The 12,896-nt window shown below is 44.9% G+C and overlaps 1 protein-coding gene across 4 annotated transcripts in view; it reads right to left on the bottom strand.

Annotated features, from left to right (window-relative positions):
• Positions 1 to 12,123, bottom strand: part of LOC139338533 (rho GTPase-activating protein 12-like) — a 49,753-nt gene extending 37,630 nt beyond the window's left edge. For 3 of the 4 annotated variants that reach the window (XM_070973655.1, XM_070973657.1, XM_070973658.1), the window contains exons 1-2: positions 11,914 to 12,106; positions 4,343 to 5,114 (exon numbers count right to left, since the gene is read on the bottom strand). In XM_070973655.1, the coding sequence (XP_070829756.1) occupies positions 4,343 to 5,041 (699 nt within the window). In that variant the 5' untranslated portion in view covers positions 5,042 to 5,114; positions 11,914 to 12,106. Of the gene's footprint in view, positions 1 to 4,342; positions 5,115 to 11,913 lie in introns of all 4 variants that reach the window. The other variant, XM_070973656.1, reaches the window with a different exon arrangement.
• Positions 12,124 to 12,896: the final 773 nt, after the last annotated feature.

Genomic DNA, 12,896 nt, shown 5'->3' with positions numbered 1-12,896 from the left:
TTCATTGGACCGGCCTGTCTCCTCAGATACAAACATGAATCGATGCTAACTCAGTGGTTCAAAGATTTCACCTGGCTTGTGAACGAGCAGAGCAAAAAGGCAGTGTTTTGTAAGTATTGTATGACGGCCAGCACAGACAGTTCACTGACGCGCACTGAAAATATAACACTGTTGATTGTTGGTGTTTAAAAAGGTTTAAATTCATGCTGTTGCGTTCAGGTGGAGGAAAAATGAAGGTTAAAGAATCAGTTTAACTGTTGTTCAACATTGTTAGAATTTCTTATCAGTATCAAATTAATTTAGCCAATAAACACGTTAACTAACTGTCCAACTGTGTGTGCTGCTACATTTTTCTTTGTGCGACTAACATTTCTAACCTGCTAGCACCAGAGCTACAAACTGAATTGGGTGTCCTTCTTGAGACCACTTGACTCAGTGTGTGTGTGTGCGTGTGTGTGTGTGCATGAATGAATGACTGGATTAATAAATGACTTGTTTTTATGTGCTGCGGACGTACATCAACGTGCACGGGTGTGTTCAGCCACTTAAAGTACAACGAGGTGTGACCGTGTGAAGACATACACTTGCCAAATCAACTTCCTGCCACACTGCGTCGCCTAATCAAACAAATGAGGAAGTGCTTCCTCCAATCAATCACCCCGCTGTGAGTCATTAGTTGATTACAGCTGTCATACAGAACGATGGGAGTCTGCAGGGTTGAGTGGGTGTTACTGACTGTGACAATCAAAGGTGGGGGGGTGCAGAGAGGGGCTAAATCTTCACTGTTAGTTTCAAAAGTGAGACGCTGAGCAGAAACTGAAAACTGCTGAGAGAGAACAACTGATTAATGGACTTAACATGCTCTTCTTTGATATGATCCTCATTTTTTGATGACTTATAGATTACAGGTTTCTTAATTAAAGACCTAGAAAAACAGACAGCAGTCCAGGTTTTCTCACTGTGTTTGATAACGGGGAAAATAAAATGAGGAGAGTTGTGGGTAAGCTAAGGCTGATCTATTACACAAACATAGACAGTCAGGGTGGCTGAGCATCATGCAAAAGGTCAGATTCAGTGAGTATCCATCAAATTCAGTTGCTATGCTATTTCCTGTGAGAGGAGCCAATTTCTCCAGCTGTCCTTTTATGGATATCATCTTTGTAAAGCCACAACTGCACCGTGCACGTCCACAGATTTCAATACTTCCCCGACAAATTTCTCCTTATCCACTGCAGCAGCTACAAGACCAAAGATTAAAGAGGGCCATCACATGCCAAGAGGAAAAGTTAGGGTTCAGCAGCCAGGATTTGACATTTGACAGCGCGAGGAGAAAAGAATAATCATTTTTGGAGCCAAGGCTGAATGTAAATCATGAGAAATTCTTCCATACGGAGCATCCAGCGTGTTTCTCACAAGTGCTGTTGGATTATTTCGATCCTGAAGGAAGAGGGGTATGAAAAGCAGGATGGATGAGGCAGTGCAGTGAAGCAGCAAATTAAAACACACTGAGACCTCGACAGCCATTATATTCAGAGGCTGGAGGGAAGCGTCTGACCCGCCACGGCCGGGGGCTTTAAAACACACTGTATGTGTGACAGCATCAGGTGATATCTCAGTCTGCAACTTCAACATCTTCCAAATGAGGATCAATGGCTGGTGGGCTTATAAGAAACTCAATATTGATGTTGTGACAGCGCTGTGTTATTCTTCAAAAATGGCTGCAACAGTTCTTTTGGTACCTTTCAGCTGTTTGAGCATGTCTCCTCTGGACTATATGGCTTCTGATTTGCTGTAGGTGGTACCAAATGGGCTTCATTCTGCATACTAATTAATACACCAATTAAAGCCCAGAGTCAAACTTAAACAAACGTCCCCGTCCCTGTGGCCCCTGGGATGAGAGGCCTAACTTAGATTTAAGGCCTGGTCAGTCCAGGAAAGCAGAGCTGATGCACGAGTATGGCAGAAACAGGCGGTGCTAAAAGCTTAGTGATTTAGGGTCTACTCACAAGCCTGGTGAGCTAACGCACATGCTAGTGCCAGTCAGTCACAGCAGCTCTCAAGCTTTCCATGTTGTGCTATTTGCTCATCCATTCAATGCAGCGTTACTGGGAAAAAGCTCTCTGAACTAGCTAGCTTGCTAACTGACACTCAAGCTGTCAGCTCCCTCAGAGGTCAGCATGGAATTACTTCAGCCATCGCGACTAAATCTAATGAAATCCACTACTCTGTCCAAAAATTTCACCGTTTTAAATTCTGCTGTGACCGGAAAATAACCATCTTCCCAATATGTCCCTCAGATATGATCAATGGCAACATTTTAGGCTTAAACATACAACAATCCCAAACTATATTAAAAAGCAACTCGGGTGTCTGATTTAATCACAGCCCCACAATCTAACCCCTAAGTGCCAAGGGATGAAGCCTGGAGGATGACGGAGCAGCGGCTGTTGAAAGGTGACTGGTCACTGAAGCAGTGACAAAGTAGACCCCAGTGTCAGCTCCAGCGTGGCAGATAAGAGCCTGGCGAGCAGCTCTGCACACTCATGAGCGAGTCGCTTATCAGAAGGAGCTGGATGAGCTGCCAATAAGGAGCGAGGCCCGGCGGCTGGAAACACAAACACACAGCTCTACTCTGGGCCTTTACACTTCTCCTGCTTTAAAAGACGCTCTTTTGTTTCCTAGTTCCTTCAAAAAAAGGACACTGTAGGAGAGGAAAGACATGAGAGGACAATATATGAGAGCTGAGACGGGGGAGGGGAGGGGCTTGCATGTTTCAGGAAGTCCTGACTCACACCTGAGCTGTCGTCACCAGCAGGACGCCACCAGCACGGGAACAACAAACAACAACCCCCTGACTCAGGGACAGCTTCTCTTCAGCAGGCTCGTGTGGGGAAACCTGCCTCACGTGAGCTTTACAGGTCGATGTGTCAACCCGACCGAACAACAACTCATCACAACAAACAGCATGTTGTTAACACATCATTTCTCTATTTTACTCAATTTCTAAGATCAGGAAACAAACCAACTTTGGTTTTGTTGTCTACTTGTCAATTCAAACAAACAGCACAAAGAACCGACCATTAACTTAAAAATATGTCAAGGAACAAAGAAAAAAAACAAATATGATGTAATATTTGCATTTGTCGGAGAAATGTCACAGAGTGAGAAAATCACTGAGCGTTCACTCTCAGATAAAGCTGACTGCTTGTCTACATTACCAAAAACCAGCTCGACCACTGCAGCCTTTCAGCTGCCATTTAAAAGGCAAACAGAGCGACTGAGGAAGGAAGGAACTGCATTGTAGACCGGGCCTGCCTTCGAAGAATACACGGACTTTCAAGCTGTATACGCTCTCTTTTAGATAACCTTTAAAAACACATCATACTGACTCAGTGGTTATGTCAGCGTGTGATGCATCGCTCTGAAACAAACACTTCTGAAAGTAAAGCTGACAGAGGCCAAAACTTGTAGGGACACATTAACTAACTCAGAGGCGAGCGTCACATTTAGCGGATGTGAAGCTAAATCCTAAGTCTTTTTATTAAGAGAGTGGGAGAAGTTTGACAGCTTTGTCTGATGCATTATTCTGTCTATTTTACACATTTTAAAATGTGTAAAACCTGCTGCAATGACACAAAAGTCAATTACCAAGTAGCACAAAGAAAGCAGTAGTTGGGCTTGATGACTATTCTTTGTCATTGTACCGCGAGAGAATTGATATTTATGACAGATCAGTGTTGGTATTCAGGTCAAAAGTCCACGAACTGTAAAAGTACTACTCCTTTCTTGTAACCTGAACACAGCGTGTACTACAATCCACTCCTTTCTGTGCAGGTCTACACCCAGGGGCAGCGCCACAGAGAGCCGGTTTCTATTTTCTCACTGGCTTTTGTTCAACAGCAGACTGAGCTAATGATTTCAGGAACAAACACCCCCACTGACCGGGCTCACCAGTAATCAGCTGCCCCATCTCGCTGAGGCTTTCTGACCGTCAGCAGCATTCGGCCTGGAGTGGCGGAAAACTCCCCTGTTCAACAAAACTCTCTGAATTTGGTCAAGAGATCAGAACACCAAAACATGTCAAACAAAATAAAACAGCCATCAACAAATAATGACAATGTCCATCAGCAAACATCTGGAGACGGCTCCATTGTGTGATATGTACCTGACTACTGACTCCCATGATTCCTGTGGGGTGATACAGGAAGAGCTGTGCATCAGTTCAGCCTCTGACGTTCCAGTCCTTTACTGGGCCCTGACTTCCAACTGCATGTCAGAGCTAAAGTGAATGTCAGCTCTCACGTGCATGAAAACATTTACCTTTAAACGGGTGTGTCCTTACCTGGAGATGTTCGGTGGAGCTGCTGCTCAGTTCGTCTCCTGACTCCGAGTCGTTGGTGCGCCGCTCTTCGCCTGCGGAGTCGCAGTGTTGGGTGCTGTCCACGTCCAGAGGGGCTCTGACCATCTCTGGGGATCGAGCTCGGGTGCGGGGTAGAGTGCTGGACTTTCCTTTGTGTTCGGGCTGGAGGCCTCCGCCGTGAACGAGGATGTCGGCCAGAGCTCGCTCGTGCTCGGTGGGAGTGCTGGGGGCGTAGTGGTGGTTGCTGTCCTTGCGCTGACTGGGGGGACTGAAGTTCCCAGAGGAGGCAGTTTGTGCAGAGGGCGAGCGCCGATAGCTTGAGTCATGTCTGTGAAGGTTCTCAGCGGGCCGTTCGTGGAGTCCTAGGTCCAGATTAGCTGGCTTTACCCAGAGTGCACTTCCACTCTGTGGAGGCGTGTTGCCAGTGGCAGCAGGAGGATGTGGGATCGGTTTAGAAGGCGGCATGAGGGCTTTACGGACTTCACGGACATACTGAGCAGGTACATAAAAAGCTTTCGTCCCCTCTTCCTTCCTGACCTGCCACCAGTCCTCGTTGGTTTTCTTGACCAACATGTAGCATTCCCCCTGGTGGATGGCGATGAGGCGGTCCTTGGACTTGTATTCATAGTCGTACTCCACCTCGATGTAGACCTGGCCCGGAGCAATAGGCAGCTCCGCCATGATGCCTCTGACTGTCCACGAGGCCGCTCACCGCTAGAGGGAGGTCTTTATTAGCATGACGTCCTGAGCAGAGCTGGAGGGAAAACAACAGGGACCCAACGTAAGCATCTGAATCATTTCGATATACTGTTAATACATCTCCATTTTGATCTTTTCTACTGTTATTCTATGCTCAACAATCATGATCTGATCAAAACCTCGACCTTTAAAAGAGTCTTCTTGGGTGTAACAGAGGTGTACCACATAACCTCCAAGTCCTTGAGGACACTGTCCTTGTCATTCCCCTCTTTCTCCCCCCACATTTCCTCTGTCAGTATCTGCTTCAGTATCATAATGTCAGATTCTGTGAAAAGTTTCATGCTGCTGGCGCTTCAAAAGGAAAATAAAACGTTAAAATGCAAAACCAGCTTCATAGTGAGCTGTAACAACACGGATGTTGTCAGGTGGCTTTACGTTAAGTCTAGTTTCCATTAATTAAACATATTTGACTGTGAAATAATTCCTCAGGGGATTCAAACACCTTATGGAAAACCTGTTAGCACAAAAAAGCTGAGTTTTACATTTCTAACTGCAAAGAAAGTTTGTTTGAAATTTGTTTGAAATAAGAAAGAGAACGAGCTAGCTGGCATCAGCAGCAATGCTGATTATCACCAGTCAAGGAAAATAGTGTCACACTAAAAACTAAAACTTCATGAAGTGAAAAATCCAAGGAGTGAAAATGTCAGAAGAAAACTACAAAAAGTAAAATGTCACAGTTTCTAACACAGCCAAGGTGACCAAGCCTCTGTAACGTATTCCTGAATGAGAAAGACGCCTCATCCTTTTCTGTCCTCTTACGCAACACGTTACAACAAAGACACAAACAAGCACGTCTCTTAAAGCCTAATGCTCACTTAACCCAATCAGAACAAACGAACAGGACACAAACTGAGGAGCTGTAATCCCACTGAGGCTGCGTGCACAGCTTCAGAGCGGCACATGGCGTTGGACAGCAGGAGGGGACACAGTAATGAGACTCACACGGTCGTCTTCCACCACTGAATCTCTGTTTTTCCCCGTTCAAACCGTCTTTCTCCTCCTCTGTTTCTGTCAGCTGGTCAGGCAGACTCTGAGGCATGTTGAGCGCAGAGATTAGTCGAATCACACATAGTTTCCTGCTGAAGTCACGTGTGTGCTTACACACACACACACACACACACACACACGCACGCACACACACACACACACACACACACAGACTCATTTACAACATGAGGTGAGGCTCCAGCACGCCTTGAGCAACCTGAGCTGTGAGGTGTCTCTGGGCCACACCAACACTGCAACACACACACACACACACACACACACACACACACACACACACACACACACACACACACACACACACACACACACACACACACACACACACACACACACACACACACACACACACACACACACACACACACACACACAGGTCTGAAATGAACACAGCCAAGCACAAAATGTGGGCAACTAAACTCTCATTAAAGTAACTTGTAGTTACAGGATGTAACTCCAGTTCTAGGAGTACTTGCAGAGCCCATTATAATTAATTCAACACACGCTCACACACACTTTGATCCTTGGTTAACATAAAGTCGAAAACAGAGGCCAAAGCTAAGAAGCTGTTTGGCTAAATTAACAGCACACATTTAGCCCGTGGGCAGAAGTGTGACGTGATGAGTTCCAGGCGTAGACTGCCTGAGGCTGCCTCTGTGTTATTTTGATAGAAAGACATGGTACCACACTGCTGCTAGTGCTAGCTGGAGCCTTGGGTAATGGTAGGAAAAGAAATATTTCATGCTCTAACAAGCTTAAGAGTTCAAAGAAGTCTATCCTGCCTGGTTAGCCGTGTTCAGCGTGGAGTGTTGGACTTTTAGAGGACGGACTTTACAGAACCGTCTATGGCCTTATCTTATCTTATTTTTGAAGCGTAGCAGCTGGAAGCTTTTAAATGTGAAATCTTGACCAATTCAGTCCCATAACACTGCAAAGCCAAATGCACACTGTGTTTATCATTTTGACCTTCACTTAGGGTGTTCCCATGAAGGTAGTCTGCACAGTATCTGCACAGTATTTTACATTTTAATGGTTACTTTGACTTCACCAAAGCTTACAATTGAACAGTTAAACATGGCAAAGCACAGCACTCCTTGTTGGGCAAAATAAAATCATCTAATGACCCTCACCATCCAAAAACCAAACAAAATGCAGTTCAGATGAAATTCACCCCCAGACTGCACAGTGGTGCAGTCTGGTTGGATGACATCTGACCTAGATGAAGCAGCAGGATATTACAGTGTCAGTAGCAGTTAAAGCAGGATTGTGCAATGGCGGTCGTAATAACAGCAGTCCCAAAAATGAATCCGTGTGTCACATCTAGTCAGACCTTTGCCTTAAAAACCAAGATCCTGACTTTGATTTTAATGGAGAATCAAGACTAGAAACTTGTCTTTCTGCTTTTATATGCATGATGCAGACACAGCAGACCAAACCAGCAAGAAGAAGAACTACGTGTGTGCACATCCAGGTGAAAATACTCAGGTAGAAGACAAAGAAAGATCTCTCTCTGCAGGGCAGGAAGGAGAAAGGTCTGCACACTGTCGGGCCCCTAAATAATAGTGTAATTCTCTTTAAGAGGCAAAGTTTCGATCTACAAGCTGTAGACCAAAGCGCTGCCTCTTAAAGAGAATTAAACTATTCATTTTAAGCCGAACAGTGTGCAGATCTTCTCCTCTGCGCACCAAACCAAACAAATAACTTTCACTGCCACGTCTATGTTGCGGTTGAAGCAGGCAGACAGATCTGGACAGATTCGTTCAGGGAACATACTTCCAGAGTCAGGAGAATCCACAAAGAGCAGATAATAGGAGGCATCCACACTGCACACACACAAAACAATGTGAGCTACACCCTTTTACAGCCCCTTGATTGTCGGGCACGACGCAGACTGCAGCTTGAAAGCGCCGTCGCCATCAAAGTGGCAGCTGAGCAGTAAAGCCGGGTGAGGCAGCTATTATGCAATATTACGATTGCATCTGTTTACCTTTACCAGTTGTGCATTAGCTTAACAAAGATCTGTGATTAGGTGTGATTAGGCCAGTCCCCGGATTACTCCTGATACAGTGACCGCAGGGACGATATCACCGTGGATTACCCTGTTGGTCAGGCTCACCAAATCTATGCAGAACGTCCATTAGCCAAATTAAACCACACGCTGGCCATTCACAGCTCCCAGCGACACAGTGGGCTGGTGACGCATCAGACAGTGTGATGGGCATACACCCTTCTTCAATAAGCTATGACCTGCTAATTCATCCGGACGGGAAGAAATCTGCCTTTTTTCTATTTCTGATTTCAAAACCACCAGAGTCATCATGAGCGTTTTTACTTTATTTTCAATCAGCCTTCACTCGTACCGTCCACAGGAGGTGGGAGATTTTATCTGTGCACATAGCTACCCTCAATGCTCTATTACACAATCTGTCACAGTGATGCACTTCATAACAGAGCTGTGGTTTGCTCGAAGGCGGCCTTATCTTTCCTGTACTTTTCCAATTCTGCTAACTAAGAGCAAACAATGGGCCTGCCTTTATCTGCCTGCTCAACAGCAAACAGCATTCACTGGAGGCTTTATTCCACAAGTATCGCTTGGCCGGGAAATTTGTGGACTTAAGTCACTGCAGCAGGTGACAAAAGTGAATTTCCTGCCATCATTGCACAACATTTCCCCTGGTGCTTTTCTCTTCCCTCATTGGCTCCTCGTGAATATCTGCCAAAGTTTTTAGGTAAATCACCAACCAGTCCGACAGCTGCTGTAATCTGACTGAAACCTCTCATCTCACACGATGCGCTAAATCTAAAACCAACAACCGCACTAAAGGCTTGAGCGTCTTTTTAAGCCGAGCTAAGACATTTTCAAAGACACTACAGCTCACATGTAAACTGAAAAGCAACAGATCTTGAGATAAATACTTTTTTGTATTTTCAGGTCAAAATCCTCCTGTTAGAGGTTCTGCAGTTGTAAGCAGAGACAAAATATTTTTGAGCTGCAACAACTAATTTGACTAACTGTTCAGCCAACTGACAAGAAATTAACTGCCAACTGTGCCAACGATGTGATAATAAACTGGATTTCCTCAGGGTCTGATGGCTAATCAGACAAAACAAGCCATTTGAAGATGGTACAGTGGCCATTAGCCAACTGTGAAGGTCATTTTTCACTATTCTCTGACAATTTTAGAATTCAAATGATCCATAGATGAAAATAATCTGCCAGTTAAACAATAATGACAATAATAAGTTGGCGCCTTAACATTTTTAAACCAATGAAACGTCCCCTGTTGTCTCTCTGCCCTCTTCTCAAATAATATTATGCATTTAATCTGAGCAAGGCACAAACAACCCACATATCAATTAAGACATTTTGGTTGCTCTTATTCTTCATACTGAAAAGCCTTTAAAAGCTTAAGTGTCTCTTTCATTTATCTCTGCCTACATTAAACTCCAGCATCAGCACCGCTATTTAGCAGACAGCACAAATCTTCTCAGAGTCCAATCAGCGAAATCAGAGGAAGCACCTTAATTTAATGTGATGCTAATAAGATTTTGAGGGGCTGCGGGGTGGAAGGGTGGGCCTGAAGAATAAAACCATCCAAAGCTACAGGACCTGATGGCGTGGCCTTGGCTGAGGAGGATAAAGTGATGGAAAGGCAGAGGAGATGTGTGAGGGACTGTTTGAACTGATGTGTGGTGGAAAACCTGCCGTTGTTGGCACATGTAAGAAACACACCCTCCCATTTTCTCACACCTCTGCAAAACAAAAAGCAGCATCATGGAAAGGGTTTCTCAACGTTAACGCCTGAGATGCTTCCACAGAAACATGGAAAAGTACGGCAGCCGAGTCACTTCTCTGCATCGAGCCTCACATGACATTTATTAGCAGAGTTCAGAGCGTTTGTGTCCAGAGGACGGCTGCCTGTGATTACTGTGAGAGGGTTATTTTCATCAGAGAGCACAATTCTCTCCCATAACGAAGTTATTTAAAGAGAAGGGAAAGGAGGTTGGAGAGATGATTATCAGGCTCGCTAAGCTCATTTTTAGAGCTCACACAGTGTTGTTACTGTACAGCCAAGACCTTTTCAGAAACAAAGCTGTTACTTTTTTCCCCAAAGTAACAGTGAGCTGTTTTCTGTGGAGGAAATAACCCCTGGAAAACTGTCAAACGTCATTTTTCAATGCTTTGAGCAGCACAAAAAGCATTCACTTCTACTATATTTAGGTGGCTGCAGACGTTTTAGAGACAGAGACGTCAAACAAAAAGCGTGGCTCGATATGACAAAGTGAGAGACCGCGTTTGGTTTTTTTGGCAAAGTGGTAATTTATGACATCAGGAACTAGCAGAGACAGTGCACTGCGACCTCCTCACACCGTCACACCAAATGTAGGTCCACGTTTCCAGAAACAGCCTGGATTCAGCACAGGCTGTCCCAGTTAGGCTCCTCTCACTTTCCTCTACACTCACGTCCCGAAAGTCCCCTTCAACTGTCAAAACCACGAGCTGTCACACTTCAGCAGACCACATCCAGCTGCAGCTCACTTCATGTGGGCGAGGACGTAAAACACAGCAGAGGACGCGTTCAGACGCAGGAAGGTTGGACCATTTCAGCACCTGTCAAATCTGATTGGGCACAGCTCACCTTCCTGCAATACAGTAAATCTGTTTCTGCTCACCTTTACCTGTAAATGAACTAATCCACCAGTCATCACAACCACGAGGAGTATGAATCAAGAACATGATTTACGGTGTTCAGACAATAACATGCTAATTTCACCCACAGCGAATTTATCCATTCAAATTCTGATGATCAAATTTAAAGTTGCTACGATCAATTAATGTATTGATTTTGCTTTTGATGATTTCATTAGTCGTTTAATCTTAAATGTCCATCACAGTTTTCCAAGCTGCTTAATTTGTCCAACTAAAAGTCCAAAAGACAGAAATAACATGAAGACAGAAAAGCAGCAAGTCCTCACATTTCATAGGAAAATTAATCAATTATCGAAACTGTTGTCAGTCAAATTTCTGTCAGCGGACTCATTGCTTCAGTTCTGATCATAACTGCACAGAAATGTAAGAAGTTAATCCACTGAATCCATCAAAGGTGAACACCTTTAGGACCATACTTTGGGGTCTTATGACTGATAACAGGCTTTTGTAATGATGCTTATTGCACAGATCAATCAACTGCACATCAGCCAGCTTCACTGTGATTTATACTCCAGCTCTCAAACCACAAACACTGGACTTACCTGAACAATGAGCTCTTCAAACCTCTGATATGAACGCGTTACTTCTCGTTTCACGTGAAACGCACATATCACCTGCACGGCTGCACCTGACAGATGTGTGTTAACACATAGCTGAAGAATTACTGAAACATTCCTGTCTGACTGCACCTTTGTGGTACAAAACAAAGTCTCCACATGTTTAAATACACCTCTGTCAGCGTTGTTGTTGACTGTGTGTGCTGTGATACCTTAGCTAGTATTCCTAATGGGATTAGTTAACTGCAGTTCCTGATACTTGACCAGCATTCCTCTGAACTTTGCTAGCCATGGGAATACTTCTGTGTAGTCGCAGTAAAGGTGTAAAAGTCGTACCTTTAACTTACATACACGTTTTCTGATCCTACCATGGAGTTTTCGCTCCTGTCTGGGCGCCTGTCTTGATTTAACGTCACTGCAGCTAATCTGCCGCTAACGTTAGCTAGCTAATTAGCTTCGCGGCTAAACATTCCTCAGTGTCCCAAACAGTGCCGCAGTCAAAGATCCGCACCCTCACGTACCTTCCCGACTGGTGTGAGACCGTCCTGGGAGAAGAGAAAACACACTCCGGTCGTCCTGGATGAGGATAAATTCCCGTAAACTTTCCTGTCGACCGGTCACAGAGTGAAACTAGTTCGTTACTTGTCAGGTTTGTCAGATAGCGGCGCTCCCGTCCCTCCTGCTCTTCCCTGGCCGGTGTAATCCACAGCGGTGCTCGTTCCCGCGGACTCACGCCTGCCCTGACAACTTTGGCAACTACCTTCAGCGCGAAGATCGTCTATAGAGAAGATGTACCACTCTACCCCTTTTTAGGAGAACATCTGACCCCCATAACGGTTGGCGAATACCCCGAGTTTACTTAAACTCTGGCGTTACCATCATGACCACTCTGGCACAGAACCGATATTTCAATCCAAAAAATAACAAATGCTGTTTTTTTACTGTTAATACAACGATTGGTTATGTACGTAGTACTGCCTATGAGCGGTACCAAGAGGCCAAGAGGATATGTTTTGCTAGCGTTTCCATCAACTCGTTAAAGCGGCTCCATGCTTGCAGTGGAACTCCAATCAGAGTGAGAGCTCCTGTCTACTTTGTGCTCTATGGTTCGAGCCCTCAGGTGTTCGGGATGCAAACGAGGAATCAACGCCACCTAACGGTTATGCAATGAAACTACAAATACATAGCTGGATCCAGCTCGTTTGTGTCCACCTGCCCGCTTCAAAAGTGCGGCTAGATTTTGTTACCTTTGGACAGAGGCTAACTGTTTGCCTCTGTGCCCACTCTTTGTGCTAAGCTAAGTTAGCCGGCTGCTGGCATTAGCTTCACACTGAGCATACAGACGTGAGGAGCGGTTTCAACCTACAGATAAGAAGAGGGTCGAAGAGTATTTTCCCAAATTATGAACTTTTTGGAAATATTTATTTTAATATTTGATTGCTGGTTTCACCACTCGAAGCACAGACGAAAATATCTTGAAGATAATCCGAAAGGTAACGAGCTT

Source organism: Chaetodon trifascialis, chromosome 11, assembly GCF_039877785.1.
Source record: "Chaetodon trifascialis isolate fChaTrf1 chromosome 11, fChaTrf1.hap1, whole genome shotgun sequence".
NCBI classification, from domain to species: domain Eukaryota; kingdom Metazoa; phylum Chordata; class Actinopteri; order Chaetodontiformes; family Chaetodontidae; genus Chaetodon; species Chaetodon trifascialis.
This window is presented reverse-complemented; position numbering and strand designations above follow the sequence as displayed.